General features: G+C 43.7%; 1 protein-coding gene across 1 annotated transcript; it reads left to right on the forward strand.

The window, feature by feature from the left end:
* The first annotated feature begins 11,799 nt into the window (after positions 1–11,799).
* Positions 11,800–13,697, forward strand: sst1.1 (somatostatin 1, tandem duplicate 1). Its single transcript, XM_041182941.1, has 2 exons — positions 11,800–11,943; positions 13,512–13,697. The coding sequence occupies exons 1-2, from the start codon at positions 11,800–11,802 to the stop codon at positions 13,695–13,697; spliced, it is 330 nt and encodes a 109-aa protein (XP_041038875.1).
* The last annotated feature ends 2,133 nt before the right edge of the window (positions 13,698–15,830 follow it).

Raw genomic sequence — 15,830 nt, forward strand, 5'->3', positions numbered from 1 at the left:
TCAACCATATAAACCAGATACCACTTCAAAGACTCCATCTTCTACCCTTTTCCCTGAACAATTCGTTATTAACCTTTTGGCAGAATTCCTCTATTTATTTTTTTTTTGGCATGTGTGCTTGAGCGAGTTAAGCTTTTGGGAACAGTAATTATCGTAATTTCATATTTCATACTGTATGTTAATAAGCTTAACATTTTGTTAGGAAATAGAGACACTTTAAGTAAGTTATATTTGTATTTGTGAGTGTTAGGAATAGGTTTTAGCCTTAACATTTAAGTTTGATTTGTATTTCTGTATCTCTGTGTTAAGAAAAGGTGAAGTTGAGTTTTAGTTTCGCTTTAAAAGGTGCCTGCATTTCTAATGAAAGTTTACAACTATAAGAGAAGTTAAGCAAGCACATGAATTGAAAAACTGGGCTATTGCCTAGCAACAGGGGTGCAGGTTCAGCTCCCCTCCCCCCTCCCAGGTACACACAGAAGAAACTAGAAACAGCAGTTTTTAAGTTCAGTTTTGAAAACACTTGCCAGGCAGAAGCAGCCTAAGAGATAGCCAGACCCAAGCTAAAGACGAAAGTCCCCAAGAATCCAGGGGAGTGGAACAGGAGAAAATCCCAAGCAGACATTCTGGACAAAGTAAGGACAGAAGCCTAGAAAAAGTCCTGTTAAATGAAGTTGAGTGAGGAGCAGAGAGGAAGACTCCAAGCTTCAAGCTTAAAGCTCTAAGCTGCATGAAGCAGAGTGAGGCTTGTGAGAAGTCAGAAGGTTCAAAGAGACAGCTAATGGTCTCTAATTTTTTGCTATGGGCATGTGACACAGCGGTGTACTGTTGACAGCTGAGTCAGAGCCAGAGAGTTTGTGGAAGAAAGCTTGAATGTATGTGGTGACCCAGGGGAGAGGAGCATCAGAAGGAGAATTCAAAAACCTAGAGGTGAACCTTTTTGGAGGGCATCTGAGAGAGAGCATTGGTTCCAAGTTGAGTTCTTGGAAAGTGGAGATTGGAAAACCTCATGTGAAAGGTGTAGTTCAGGGAGACTAGTTGGCTCATGGTACAACAAGTGTCTGGGGTGGGGAGTGGGGGAGTTGAGGAGAAATCCATAGCATCCGTTTGAGGTGGCATCAGTCACTTGGTTTCAGGGTGTGGTGCGTCTGACCACAGGTCACCTATTGATTTACATGAACTGTATACTTACTGTGAGCATTAGAGTATAAGATAGCACTTGTAACTTGTGTCACCCTTAAAAATCTGTATATACCTGTAAAGGTATAGTTGCGGGTGAAGGAGTATTGTAATATAGTTCATACTTTCTTGTTCAATAAATGTTTTATGCTCTTGGTAAAAGTTCATCAGCTGACTCCTGTGACTCTGTTCAGTAACCACTCTCCACGTATCTAAACAAACAAACAAAAGTGAGGATCTATCAAGCTGGGTTCCACTCTGGGATCAGGCTTGTCCAGGGATAACCTCAGCTGGGGTTCATAGCACTTTCTACTTGACAAGTCTGATTTCATGATAATAATAACTAATAATTTTTTTGTTTATTGAAGAAACCTGGGCATAGAGTAGTCATCCTGAGATTCATAGGTAAAGCACATATTTAGCCATTTAACTATGGAGAAATCATTGAAATATATGTTGTGATCCAAGGAGTAGTAGAACTAGAGATGGACTGTGCACTCCTCACATCTCAGTCATAAAATATTACTCATGGCTCGTCCAGGATTTAACCTAAAATGAAAATGTCTAATTGGCAATGGATAAAAGGGTAAAAAGTAACAGTCAGGTTTCTTCTGCATTATATTTACTTTAGCTGAACAGCTACTTTTGATGTGTGAGTTTTTGAAGCAGCCTGGGTTAAATTATGATTCTTTCATGATATTAACCATTGTACAATTGACAAGTCTAGTGGAAGTATAACAAATAGAATTTAAAGAGAGAGAGAGCTAAGAAAACAGAGCTTCAAAAATTAGTGGGAATTAGGGAAATAATCCTCCTGGAGGAATTTAAAAATTCACACCCTCCACTAATAAGTTCCATGTAGAGAATTAGGTTTCAACAGCTAGTCCTAAGCCCTTGCCGATGAAACATTTTCTGTGATTCATGTGTTCATAACAATATCCCAACTTTGTATTGGGTGAAGCTGGGGTGTGACCTAATGCCTGGGATGCTATCAAGCCCATGGCTTGCCTGTAGGCAGAATTGACTTACTCCTTGGAAATGACCTGGCTGGAATGAAAGTAATCACTTCTCCAGTAATTACGGAAAGACTGAACAAGGTCAAGGAGACAGAGCTGTTGCAGGAAAAGGTTCCAGAAATGTTTCCTTCTTGTATAGTGACCTGAGCAATGTCTAAACAAGTTCCAGCCTCTGAGGTAAAACTGGCTCTGCAACAGATATTTGGCTATCTGAAACTCTCTTTGATGATTTGGATAATCTGAAGGAAACGTTTAATACGTCTCCTCTGGTTGAGGCTCAGCAAGCCAATCCAGAGTTAGTGAAAGTGGCAAAATCACCTCAAACTGTAGTTGAAGTAGAAGAGACCCTGAAATGCTACGAGGGCCTTTTTCTGTGCTGTAGACCTCTATGACTCTATGATTCTATATTAAAAATGGTGAGGAGGTAGAGAGCTGCTCACAGACCCGTTGATGAAGAATGGACTGTGGTTCATCAGGTAGTGGTACCACCCAAATATCATCAGGAAATATTAAGAGTAGTTCATGGAATTCTTATGGCAGGACATGCAGGAATCTGAAAGAACCAAGTGTCATGAGGCTTTTAATGTACATTATATTATTGGAAAATATTTTTCTTTTAAAATAGAGGTTTAGTCTGTGGGTGTCTTAATTGGATTAAAGTCAGCTAGTCTGGGTGCTTCAATATGTACTAGTTTTGAGATGTAAGAGAGGTGGAGTGCATTTGCAGTTTTTGAATATAGCATTTAAGAAGGCAAGTGAAATCTGGCACCTAGCTAGTAGAGACCAAGCAATATGTTTATAATTACTGATAAAATTGGTACTATGAAAGGGGTTTTATTGTTAGAAGAGGCTGGTGATACAATGAGAATTTACATTCAATGAGATATGCTAGGTATATCAGAGGACAGTTTTTGTGTGTGCAGGACAGAGGCAATGTAAAATCAAGGTAGCTGTAACCCTACAACTGTCTCCATAGGAATCAAAGTGAGAGGAACCTCATTTTGAATTCATAAGGTACAAATGCTTTGCCTGGTGTCTGGTTAAGTCAATGGGTTGCTGTTGCCTTAATGGAGATGAGTTTGGAAATTTGTTAAAAGTTATGATAGTAGTAATTTGTAGCCATGTGCATATATGTAACTTGTGTATATTAATAAAATGCTTCATTTAGTTTAATATAAAAGCTCTCGAGAACAGATGGTCTGATTCCTGAATTTAGAGTTGCATCTCAAACATGTCACTTAAAAATATAGGTTGGACAGTTGTTTAAAGTTTCCTTCTGGGGTTTTTAAATAACTCCACTTTAATGAAAGGCTGTCTCATAACACCAAGCATGTATAAGTTGGCATTTTTACTGGCCAGGTCTTCACAAGGATGTGGTACAGGTTTGTAAAACATGTCATACAATGCCAGATTGTGGGAAAACCACATTCTGCAATCAAACCGGCACCGTTAATTCCCCATGTCAGTTTTTGGAGAACCATTTAGTCGGGTGTTGGTAGACTGTGTGGGACCTTAACCAAAAACAAAAGCAGGACACCAATATATACTCACTATTTTGGATATGACTACTTGTTTTCCAGAAGCCATTCCCTTGAGAACAACTTCTGTCAAGGTAGTGGTAGAGAAGTTAACCCAATTCTTCACTCGATAGGGATTACCAATTGAGGTCCAGTCAGAATAAAGTTACAATGTCATGTCTAACATTTTTCACGATGTTATGGTTAGGCTGGGGATAAAACAGCTAAAGCCTTCAGCATACCACCCAAAAACTCATTGAGCTTTAGAACGATACCATCAGACCCTCCAAAACGATTATTAGCGCATTCTGACAAGACTCTCCCCATGATCGGAACAAGGGGTTAGAATTTCTTTTGTTTGCCACTAGCAAAGTACCTAAAGGGTCTACCAGTTTTAGTCCTTTTGAGTTAGTGTATGGCCATGGGATGAGAGGTCCTCTAAAGAAAAGTACTGAGAACAGAGGCATAGACATTCCAATGGTAGATTATGTATCTGGATTCAAGGAGCAGCTCGCAAGTGCCTGAAATGTGGCTGAGGAACACCTTAAAGCTTTCCTAACAACCATGAAGAAATGAGCAGGCAAACATGCCAAGACCAGAACCTTTCAACCAGGGGATGATGTGTTAGTGTTACTGCCTTTACAGAGCAAACTGCTGAAAGCACAGATCATTGGCCCAGATAAAGTAGACAAAAGGATTCACTTTTGTTCTCTTTAAATTCATTTTATGGGATGTGGGCTTCACTGGCTGGGCCAGCATTTATTGCCCATCACTAGTTGCCCTTGAGAAGGTGGTGGTGAGCTGCATTTTGAACTGCTGCAATCCATGTGGCGTAGGTACACCCACAGTGCTGTTAGGGAGGGAGTTCCAGGATTTTGACCCAGTGACAGTGAAGGAACAGCGATATAGTTCCAAGTCAGGATGGTAAGTGACTTGGAGTGGAATCCCAGGTGGTGGTGTTCCCATCTATCTGCTGTCCTTGCCAAAATGGATGGTAATGGCCTTGGGTTTGGAAGGTGCTGTCGAAGGAACCTGGGTGAATTCCTGCTGTGCATCTTGTAGATGGTACACACTGCTGCTACTGTGAGTCGGTGATGGAGGGAGTGAATATTTGTGGATGTGGTGCCAATCAAGCGGGGCTGCTTTGTCCTGGACAGTGTCAAGCTTCTTGAGTGTTGTGGGAGTTGCACTCATCCAGTCAAGTGGAGAGTATTCCATCACATTCCTGACTTGTGCCTTGTTGATGGTGGACAGGATTTGGGGAGTCAGGAGGTGAGTTACTCATCGCATGATTCCTAGCCTATGACCTGTTCTTGTAGCCACAGTATTTATATGGCTAATCCAGTTCACTTTCTGGTCAATGGTAACCCCCAGGATGTTGTTGGTAATGCCATTGAACATCAAGGGGCAATGGTTGGATTCTCTCTTTTTGGAGATGTTCATTGCCTGACACTTGTGTGTTGCGAATGTTACTTGCCACTTGTCAGCCCAAGCCTGGATATTGTACAGGTTTTGCTGCATTTGGACATGGACTGCTTCAGTTGGTACAGTTAATTATTTGATTAGCACCCGAGATTGCAGGAAAGAGAATCGGCAATGTCACATCAATGTGTTGAAGCAATATCACGGCTGGGAGGAGGATGGGCAAGCACAGGTATGTTCGGTTGTGAGGACAATGGAGGATGAAAGAGGTAGTGAAGATGAGGCAGAGGGAGGCCTAGATAGTTCTCAAATTGAACCTCCATCTATGCGGTTAGCTAACACTGAGGTAGATTGGACATCGCTGGCTAGGCCAGCATTTTCTGCCTATCTCTAATTGCCCTTGTTCTGAGAGCATTTAGGAGTCAACCACATTGCTGTGGGTCTGAAGTCAAATTTAGGCTAGCCCAGGTAATGTACAATCTTAGCCATAGATAATGTGGATGCAGGAGAATCCCTTCCTTTAACACAGCATCCTTATCACTTAGGGCCAGAGAAACAGGCTCAGGTGAAAACAGAGATACAGTACATGTTATAAAATCACCTCATTGAACCCAGCCAAAGCAGCTGGTGTTCTCCTGTTGTGTTAGTCTCTAAACCAGCTGGCTCGATCAGATTCTGTCTGGATTACAGAAAGGCCAATGCAGGAACAAAAGCAGATTCTGACCCAGTTCCTGGCTTGGAAGACTGTGCTGACAGAATTGGCAGTGCCATGTTTCTTACCAAAATAGATTTGTTAAAGGGATATTGGCAGGTTCCTTTAATGCCCCAAGCTAAAGAACTAACAACCTTTGTCACACCACATGGTCTTTTCCAATGCCGAGTGATACCATTCTGGCTAAAAATGCCCCAGCAACTTTACAGAAATTAATGAACCAAGTGGTGGCTGGTGTTCCTAAGTGTGTGGTTTATATTGATGATGTACTGACATAGAGTGATAGGGGAGATGGTGGTGTAGTGGTAATGGAACTGGACTAGTAATCTGAAGGCTCAGACTAATGCCCTGAGGGCACATGTTCAAATCCCACCATGGCAGCTGGTGGAATTTTAATTCAATTAATAAATCGAATATAAAGCTAGTCTCAGTAAAGGTGACTGTGAAATTATCATTGATTGTTGTAAAAACCCATCTGTTTCACTGATCCCTTTTAGGGAAAGAAACCTGCCATCCCTATTTGGCTTGGCCTATATGTGACTCCATAGGAGGTTGACTCTTAACCATCCTCTGAAATGGCCTAGCAAGACATTCAGTTCAAGGGCAATTAGGGATGGGCAACAAATGCTGACCTTTCCAGTAATGCCCACATAACAGGAAAGGATAAAAAAAAACTTGGGAAACACCATCTGAAGCAGCGAGGAGCTCTGTTCAGAAAACTGCAGTCAGCTGATTTGGTAATGAACCTCGCCAAAAATGAATTTGTGATAGCGCGGGTAGCATACCTAAGGCTTATTGTAGGGCAAGGCAAGTGTTGCCAAGGACAGTAAAAGTACAGGCATTGGTGGAATTCACTGTCCCTAAAACTAAGTGAAAGATCAAGAGGTTTTTGGGGATGTGTGGGCTTTACCACAAATTTGTACCAAATCTCAGCACCATAGCTGCTCTGCTACAAAAGAAAGCCAAGGCAGTGTGGACAGGGGAGTGCCAAGCATCTTTTGAAAGGCTGAAAGCAATTTTGATCAATGAACAAGGGGTGAATGCTACAAATTTCACTAAATTCTTTAAAGTAGCAATTGATGCATGTGATCTGGGTGTAGGTGCAGTCCTGGAACAAGAAGATGAATCTGGCATAGAAAGGCTAGTGGGATCATTTCCCAAAAAGCTAAATCGACACCTAAAATACTCTACAGTGGAGAAAGGAACCCTGGGCTTGCTATTGACTCTTAAACATTTTGACATGTGTGTCTGCCATGGGTACAGAGCGACACTGGTTCACATTGATCCTAACCCCTCAGCCTTTGTGGAAAAATCGAAAAACCGGAATGCCAGACTATTTCAAAGAAGTTTATTATAACAGCCTTATCATTTAAAGATTGTCCATGTTGTGAGGAAAAACAATGTAATCGCTCATGCTTTGCCCAGAATTTAACTTTGCTTCCAATTGTCTGAAGGCCAAACTGTTACAGAGAATATCAGATTATTTTTAATAAAATGTGAATGAATGAGAGTGTGGGTATGTTTTGGTATTTTTGCTTCTGTTTTGTTACTCTCCATTGAAACACATATAAATACAGCATTTCATTTCTCCAAGCCATAAATTATTTAAACACAGAAATAGTTTACCTTCAAGGATTAAGGACATTCTGGAAGAATTTGTGTTTTTTAAAAGACACTATCCCTTAAAGGGTTGCTGCAAGGTCTCTGGTGGCTGCTGTTACTGGAAAAGACAGCATTTTACAGGAAAAGGTAAATAAGCAGTTTTAAAAAAAGATGGAAACCTCTTGACCCCAGTGGACTGTTTACAAAAGGGTCACATGGAGGTTTACGGTTTGAAAAAAATACCATGCCTGGAAAATGGTGTTTAAAAGCTGGCTTTAGTTTTGCTTTAGGGTAGAAAAGAAGGTCAACTGCCTGGATAAAGAACTTAGCAGCTCCTGAAACTCTGGACCCAGTCCCAAAGTAAAGAGTGAATGGAAGTTGCTCCAAAATTGCTCAACATTCTGAAATCAGCTGAGTGCAAGTTTTCCTGGATTCTGCCTGAAAAGCAAAGAACATCCAAATATAGATTGTGAACAGCTGTGGCCCAAGCACCGATCCTTATGTTACCCCACTAGTAACAGCCAGGCACCCTGAGAATGAACCATTTACTCCTAGTCTCTGTTTTCCCCCCACTGGGGGGGTAAGTGCGGGTGTGGGCATGGGTGGGCAGCCCTCCAATTGGCGCCCCCTTGCTATTTTTAGTGGGCGGGCCAATTAAGGCCCACCCAGTGCAATGTCCACAAGGAAGCCCTATGCACTTTCCGTGATGGGGGTGGGGGGCGGTGGTGGTGGGGTGTGTGGGGGTGGATTTCCTAAAATCGGAAGTGCGCTCTGATCTACCTGAGACCAAGTGGTGCCTAAGGGAGACTGGTTCCCAAAGATAAAAACTTACTGCAGTGAAAATTTCATTCACCATCCATGTCTCCTCATGTGACAATGGGACATGGACATAACTTTAATAAAAAGTGTCTCTTAATCTTTTGATTCAGCAGTGAAATCTCATCCCACCCATGGATGAGGTTTCATGCTTTTTCAGGTGGATGCCAACGCTCCCGACCTGCCTGTTGGACCAGCAGATCCATTAGTGAGCTAAATTGTTTTTAAAATTGCTTCAATAGGCTGTTGATAGGTCAGTGGATGCACAGCTCATTCAGCTGCGACCCCACATACCTGAAAATGCAAATGATGCAGGATGACGTCAGGAGTTCCACCCGACATCATTTGGCACCATTTTATGCATCGGTGAGCGGAGGATGGTGGGGGGAGGTCAGGAGTGTGATGGAATACTCCCCACCTGCCTGGATGAGTGCAGCTCCCACAACGCTGAAGAAGCTTGTCACTGTCCAGGACAAAGCAGCCCACTTGATTGGGACCACATCCACAAATATTCACTCCCTCCACCACTGATGCACAGTAGCAGCAGTGTGTACCATCTACAAGATGCACTGCAGGAATTCACCAAGGCTCCTTAAACAGCACCTTCCAAACCCATGACCACTACCATCTAGAAGGACAAGGGTAGCAGATAGATGGGAACACCACCACCTGCAAGTTCCCCTCCAAGTGACTCACCATCCTGACTTGGGAAATGTATCGCCGTTCCTTCACTGTCGCTGGGTCAAAATCCTGGAACTCCCTTCCTAACAGCACTGTGGGTGTAGCTACACCACGTGGACTGCAGTGTTTAAGAAGACAGCTCACCACCACCTTCTCAAGGGCAACTAGGGATAGGCAATAAATGCTGGCCCAGCCCAGTGAAGCCCACATCCTGTGAATGAATTAAAAAAAGATTCCCCCAACTTGTCTATGTCCTGTTGAAGCTCTACACTACTCTCACAGCTCATAATACTCCCACATTTCGTATCTTCTGCAAACTTTGAAATTGTGTCCTGTACATCAAGGTCTCGGTCATTATTCAAGAAGAGCAAGGGTCTCAACTCCCATCCATCTGGCCCAGCATGCTTAGGCCAACGGTTTGAAAGTTATCTATTAACGCCATTTTTTTGTATATGGGGTTAGAATTGAATTCCTGGCCATGGTCAGCACTATTTCAATCTGTAGGTTATTGTGAGGTGTCTTTATTTCATGCTGACTCATCAAAATAAACCACAACCCGTGTTCAAACCTGCAAGACTGGAACTGTTCCTTGTGTGACGTCTCACCGTCCGATATTTTAGATTAATGTCCATCCTATGAATAAACAATTCCTTTGGCCGATTCCTTGTCCCTTGAGACGGCTCCAGGTTGACTCGAGTCCCTTCTCACATTCCAACAGCTCATCTATCTCCCAGCCCACTTCCACAACACAATGGCAGAGACAAGCTCACATCCTTTCCACCTTTACTTGTGTTTAAGATAAAGGACACAATATATTGTACAGCTCGTGGCCCCTACTACCCATAAAGTGGACAGAATCCATTCACTCTGACAAGCTTCCACTTATCTTGTCAAAACACACCGACATCTAAATAACAATTATTGCTGCTTTAATATATTCATGAGCACTAACTATCCGAACGGTTTTGACAACCTATTATTCCTCAAGTTCCTTCCTCGATCAGAAGAAACATCTGCACAAAAAATGCAGGAGCTTCCCTTTCAGTCTCCAAATATTTTCCCGATTCAGAGCAGTACAAGCACTGGAAATAACATTATTCCGGTTATTCAACCTTTGCAAAAGAAGTATTCCAAAGAGGAGCAAGATAGAACTTCGCCCATTTTGATTACCATTAAAATATGTAGCAATAGACAGCAAGAGGGAGAGAGAGAGAGAGTGGGACAGGGAGATAGATAGAAACAGAGAGAGACAGAGACAGAAAGACAGATAGGGACGGAGAGACAAAGGGGGCCAGGGAGACAGAGATAGACAGAGACAGACATAAAGATAGAAACAGACAGAGGCAAAGAGGCAAAGACACAGAGACATAGACAGAGACAGAGACAGACAGACAGAGACACAGAGAGGCATACTGACAGAGAGACACACTGAGACAGACAGACAGAGACACAGAGAGGCATACGGACAGAGAGACACACTGAGACAGACAGACAGAGGTACAGAGAGGCATACAGACAGAGAGACAGACGATGCTAATCTTTTACTAACAAATTCTGAATTGTTTGTTCCCTTGATTTTAATTTTTACAGGAATTTTTGCTCATTACTCAGGAAACCTCGTTTGAAGCAAATAGTCACGTTATTCCCCCAATGATCCTATTGTTTCCCAGGAATGAAAACTGAGATGTAGTTTCATAATTAGACTGTTGCTGACTCCTGTTCAAGCGTATTTGTGCAGAGACAGATTTCATATATTTGGATATTGTTTGATCTGGGATGGCAATATAAGTAAAATGATTCATGTTTTCAGTCTGTACATCTCTCTAACATCCACCATTTTAGTGGAGTTTCATTGTAAAACTAACTTAAACCCGGCGACTACAGCTGGGTTGAGTGTTAGGGTTTCAGGTTAACACATGTCTGAATGGGACATTTAAATCAGGGACAGGGCACACTGCTAAAGTCACAAACTCCAACTCAGTTATTCAGGAGGCAGCCAGCATTTCCCCAGGACACATTCCTTTATTATTCCTCACTCAGTCTCTAGCTTCATCATCTTATATAATCCGGCCTGGATCACTCAGTTCCCTGCGGTTACCTACTGCCCAATGCTCCACTCTATTCACTGTTCAGGGAGTTTTATGAATAAGACGGTGTTTACTGGGGAGCTAGATTAATCTTTTCCATGGAGCCTGTCCGCCCTCCTGCCTTTGGACAGGGTCGATTTGTTAATGAAGTTGCCCGCACAGCCCCATTCGCCCCACAGGATCCCCTTCACAAACACGTAACACAAAGACTAAGGAACAGATGAGCCCCATTTATCCCCTCGTCTATAATAAGATCCACAGGAAGAACAAAGCGGCTCAGAGTGGACGCACAATCTGCTCCAAGAACATTCTGTGTTTCATTTACATAAATTAGACAGAGTCCCGCAAAGATGTCGCATTTTGAAATGTCAACAACGAAACTCAAATCGTTAAGTACAGGAAAATAGAACAATTAGAGATTTCACTGCATTTACTGTATTCATTGATGGTGGGCACGCTCTAATCCAATCATAGGAGCAACTGCCAAAAGACGATAAGGTGCCCACATTGAGAGTCCATATGGATCTTATCTCAATCTTCGTCACGTCGGTAATGAGTTGTTTGGATGATGTGACTGACTGTGCGTAAATGCTTCCAATCTCCTGGGGGCCCTCCTCCTAACGTGTGACCAGGGTGTGAGAGCGGGTTTAAAAGGACCTTCCCGGAGACAGGAGACAGAAGGAGCTGAGCTGTCCATAGAGCGAGTGCTGAAACTCCCGCCAATTTCAAAGTCTTTGCAACCTGCTCTCTTTTCGGTCTCCGAGTCAGAGATGTGGTGCAGCCGTGTCCAGTGCACCCTCGTCCTCTTGTCCATCGCCCTGGCAGTGCTGAGTGCCGGCTCGGCCCCCACAGACAACAGGTTTCGCGAAATCCTCCAGAAATCCATGGCAGCCACAGGGATCCGGGGCAAAGGGGTAAGAATCCAGCACAGAGACCTCGTTTAATCCAACAAATGAAATGTTTCTTTTTGTTCATGTAGTTTACTTAGAATAGAAATAAGTTCTGAGAGATAACCGTAGTTCAGTTCTAATCTAATTGATAATATCAATGAGTGACTGTGCTTTGTTTTGTGTTGTATGGGTTTCTCGGGTTTAGGAAGGGCTCTGAAGGGGTTGATCTTACTTAGAGACGTCCACATTCATATTGGCGGCTCCCTTTCTCTCCAAACCATATTCACCCTCCAAAAAGTGTAGCAGACAATAAGCAAACTCTCTGCATCTTCCCGCTATCGCAGGGCACCTCCTTATCCCCCCACCAACTCTAACGCCCTCTCTTCCCCGCCCCGACCCACTTCTAACCCCCTCTCTCCAACCCCCGCACCCCTCTCCCTACCCCTAACCCCACTCTCTCCCCAATCCCCGCACTCCTCTCCCTACCCCTAACCCCACTCTCTCCCCAATCCCCGCACTCCTCTCCCTACCCCTAACCCCACTCTCTCCCCAATCCCCGCACTCCTCTCCCTACCCCTAACCCCACTCTCTCCCCAATCCCCGCACTCCTCTCCCTACCCCTAACCCCACTCTCTCCCCAATCCCCGCACTCCTCTCCCTACCCCTAACCCCACTCTCTCCCCAATCCCCGCACTCCTCTCCCTACCCCTAACCCCACTCTCTCCCCAATCCCCGCACCCCTCTCCCTACCCCTAACCCCACTCTCTCCCCAATCCCCGCACCCCTCGCCCTACCCCTAACCCCACTCTCTCCCCAATCCCCGCACTCCTCTCCCTACCCCTAACCCCACTCTCTCCCCAATCCCCGCACTCCTCTCCCTACCCCTAACCCCACTCTCTCCCCAATCCCCGCACCCCTCGCCCTACCCCTAAACCCACTCTCTTCCCCACCCCCGGGACTCCGACCCAGGCTCATTTTGTCTTTGCCAATTGATCATTGGAAGAATGTTGAGAATCCCCGGCCCCCCTCAGCGATCTCCAATCGCTCGCCGAGAAGCAGCCAGACTGACCCACAGTTCGTAATAAAGTCCCTCTGCTGGGAACAGGTATTTCAATGGTGTTATTCTCGGTTTCCCATTCTGTGTATGTTGACGAGAATCTCACAGCATAGCGACTGAGTTAAACTGCAGGAGTCACAAGCTGCGGATTTACCACCCCCCCCCCCACCGCCCCATGTCTCCAATGTCTCTGCATGTCCTTGACACCAAAACACCAGAGCATCGTTTCTTCCAGGGGTGTTACACACTTTTCAAAGTCCACCTCTCCTTGAAGGGCTCACGATTGTCGGGATTGGAATAGGTTACTATTTGTTTGCCGATTGGGAGGTTCCCGCCTGTTTGGAGTCGAGAAATATGAAGAGAAATGAAAATAATTTCACAAAGTTGAGCAGCTGCTAAATAGTTTGAAACTATTGTAGATACATTCGCGCGGCGAGAAATTCGAATACTCCAACTGGGGGCTCCCTGTATTCTTTAAAATAACCTCAATTGGCGGGAATTTCTGCCCTAATTTATTTCCTGTCCCTGTTCTCAGGAGTTGACCCTCGTCCAGCTGCTGTCGGAGCTGGGAAACGCTGAGAACGAAGCGCTGGAAGCAGAAATGTCGCCAATGGGCGAGCGGAGAGCAGCGCGGGATGGTTACGGAAGTTCTTTGAAGGCCAACAGAGACCGGAAAGCCGGCTGCAAGAACTTCTTCTGGAAAACCTTCACAGCCTGTTAACTCTCAGAGCCCCCCATAGCAAAACACACGCTCGGATGTGGCATTAACAGAACTGTAAATAATAATGTGATGGATGATTCTATTTGATTTATGTAAGAGGAGAATTTGAATTGTACAGTACCAGACCAGTCAGGATTGTGACTAGATAGAGTCGCTCTGGTTAAAGAGGTACTATTTTTCATTGATATGTTGCAATAAAATCTATGTCTGAAAATGGAATATTTGTTGACCCTTTTTCTGGGAGATCTGGGCAATGTACCTGGACGCGCAGAAAGAATTCTAAACACCAGCTTTTCTCCCGAGGTATAGTGCAAGGGGATTCGTTTTCCGCAGTTGTAACATTACAAAGCAGTCCTTGGGTCGCATTCTGAAATCTGGCAAATGTTTTGTTGGGAGTTGCAGCTCAGAAGGAGACGGAGACGATCAGCGGATGAACATTAAGGGGTTTGTATTCCCGCCTTCCCCCTTCCCCCCCACCTCCCCGGGCTCTGTGTGTACCGCAACGCCCGCCAACGCTGACAGCAGCAGCGAGTTTGGAATCGCATCACCTGCTTCATGAACGCAGCAAGCCGTTCCACCACAAACCGTCTCCCAGCCTTCAGCTGTTTCCCATGAAAATCTGTGCTTTGATTTTACACCGTGTGGAACAAGTCAATGCAGGTGCGGCACAATGCTGTACGCCATATCAATGCTGTGCTCCATTTCAATGCTGTGCTCCATACAGGTGTCATGCCGTCTTCTACCCAGGTCTATTGCCTTTCACGATTCCCTATTATTTGTGTAAACAGTAAGGGGAGAAAGGAGGCGGACCTATCAGCAATTGCATAACTAGGGAAATAGAAAGGGTTTAAAACGAAATCATGGGGGCAAGGGATCAAAGGTAGGCGGATGTGGTACATCAAACATTAGAGACAGTGGAAGAGAGGAGGATATTAATACGAAATGATAAACAGATCATGACAAGAAGAGACCGAGTGTACAAATCTAAGAATAAACCAACAAATAAGACTAGAGGTGACAAAAATAATAAAAGGACAAAACTTAAATCTTTGTATCTGAATACACATAGCATGCGAAACAAAACAGATGAACTGATAGCGCAAATAGAGATTAATAAGTGCCGTCTAATAGCCATTACAGATACATGGCTACAGGATGGGATAGATTGGAACTGGGTATTGAAGGGTATGTGACTGTCAGAGAGGATAGGAATTTAGGAAAATGTGGAGGGGTGGCTCTGTTAATTACAGACGACATTAACACAATAGTGAGGGATGACCTAAGTTCAGGAAACCAGGATGTAGAATTGGTTTGGGTAGAAATAAGGAATGATAAAGGCAAGAAGTCACTTGTGGGAGTGATGTACAGGCCCCCTAACCATCATCAAATGCTAGGACAGGGTATCAAAGAAGAACTGTGTTCCCCTCCGCAAATGCTGTCAGACCTGCTGAATTTTTCTAGGTATTTTTATTTTTGTTTTGGATTTCCAGCATCCACAGATTTTTGCTTTTAAGAAATAGTGGGAGCTTGTCAGAAAGGTACAGCAATAATCATGGGGGATTTTAATCAACATATAGACTGGGATAATCAGATGGGCAAAAGTAGCATAGATGATGAATTTATAGAATGTTTTCAGGAACCAGACTATATTAGACCTGGCATTATGCAACGAGATGGGTGTTAATTAATGACCTCCATAGTGAAGGTATCCCTAGGTTGCAGCATCATAATATGATTGAATTTTACATTCAATTTGACGGAGAGGAGACTGGGTCCAAGACTAGTATTTTGAAATTAAATAAGGGCAATTATGAGGGCGTGAAAACAGAGTTAGCTAAAGTGAATGGGCAATTTAGTTTAAGAGATTGGTCAATTGAGATGCAATGATAAACACTTAAGGGCATATTTAGCCAGTATTCCAGCGAGAGAAAAAAAATTCCAAGGGGAGGACCCACCATCTGTGGTTAACTAAAAAAGTTAAAGACAGTATCAAACTTAAAGAAAAAGTATATAATTGCACAAAGATGGGTGTCAGGTCAGAAGATTGGACAGAATATAAAAAACAGCAAAGAATGACTAAAAGATTAATAAGGAGGGAAACATTTGAATACGAGAGGAAGCTCGCTAGAAATA

This window comes from Carcharodon carcharias, chromosome 2 (assembly GCF_017639515.1).
Source record: "Carcharodon carcharias isolate sCarCar2 chromosome 2, sCarCar2.pri, whole genome shotgun sequence".
Lineage (NCBI taxonomy): Eukaryota > Metazoa > Chordata > Chondrichthyes > Lamniformes > Lamnidae > Carcharodon > Carcharodon carcharias.

Excerpts from the sequence above, each read along its gene's own strand:
- sst1.1 (XM_041182941.1), top strand. The coding sequence starts at position 11,800 with ATGTGGTGCAGCCGTGTCCAGTGCACCCTCGTCCTCTTGTCCATCGCC. Across the intron at positions 11,944-13,511 it reads CAGGGATCCGGGGCAAAGGG|GAGTTGACCCTCGTCCAGCT; the intron begins GTAAGAATCCAG and ends CCCTGTTCTCAG.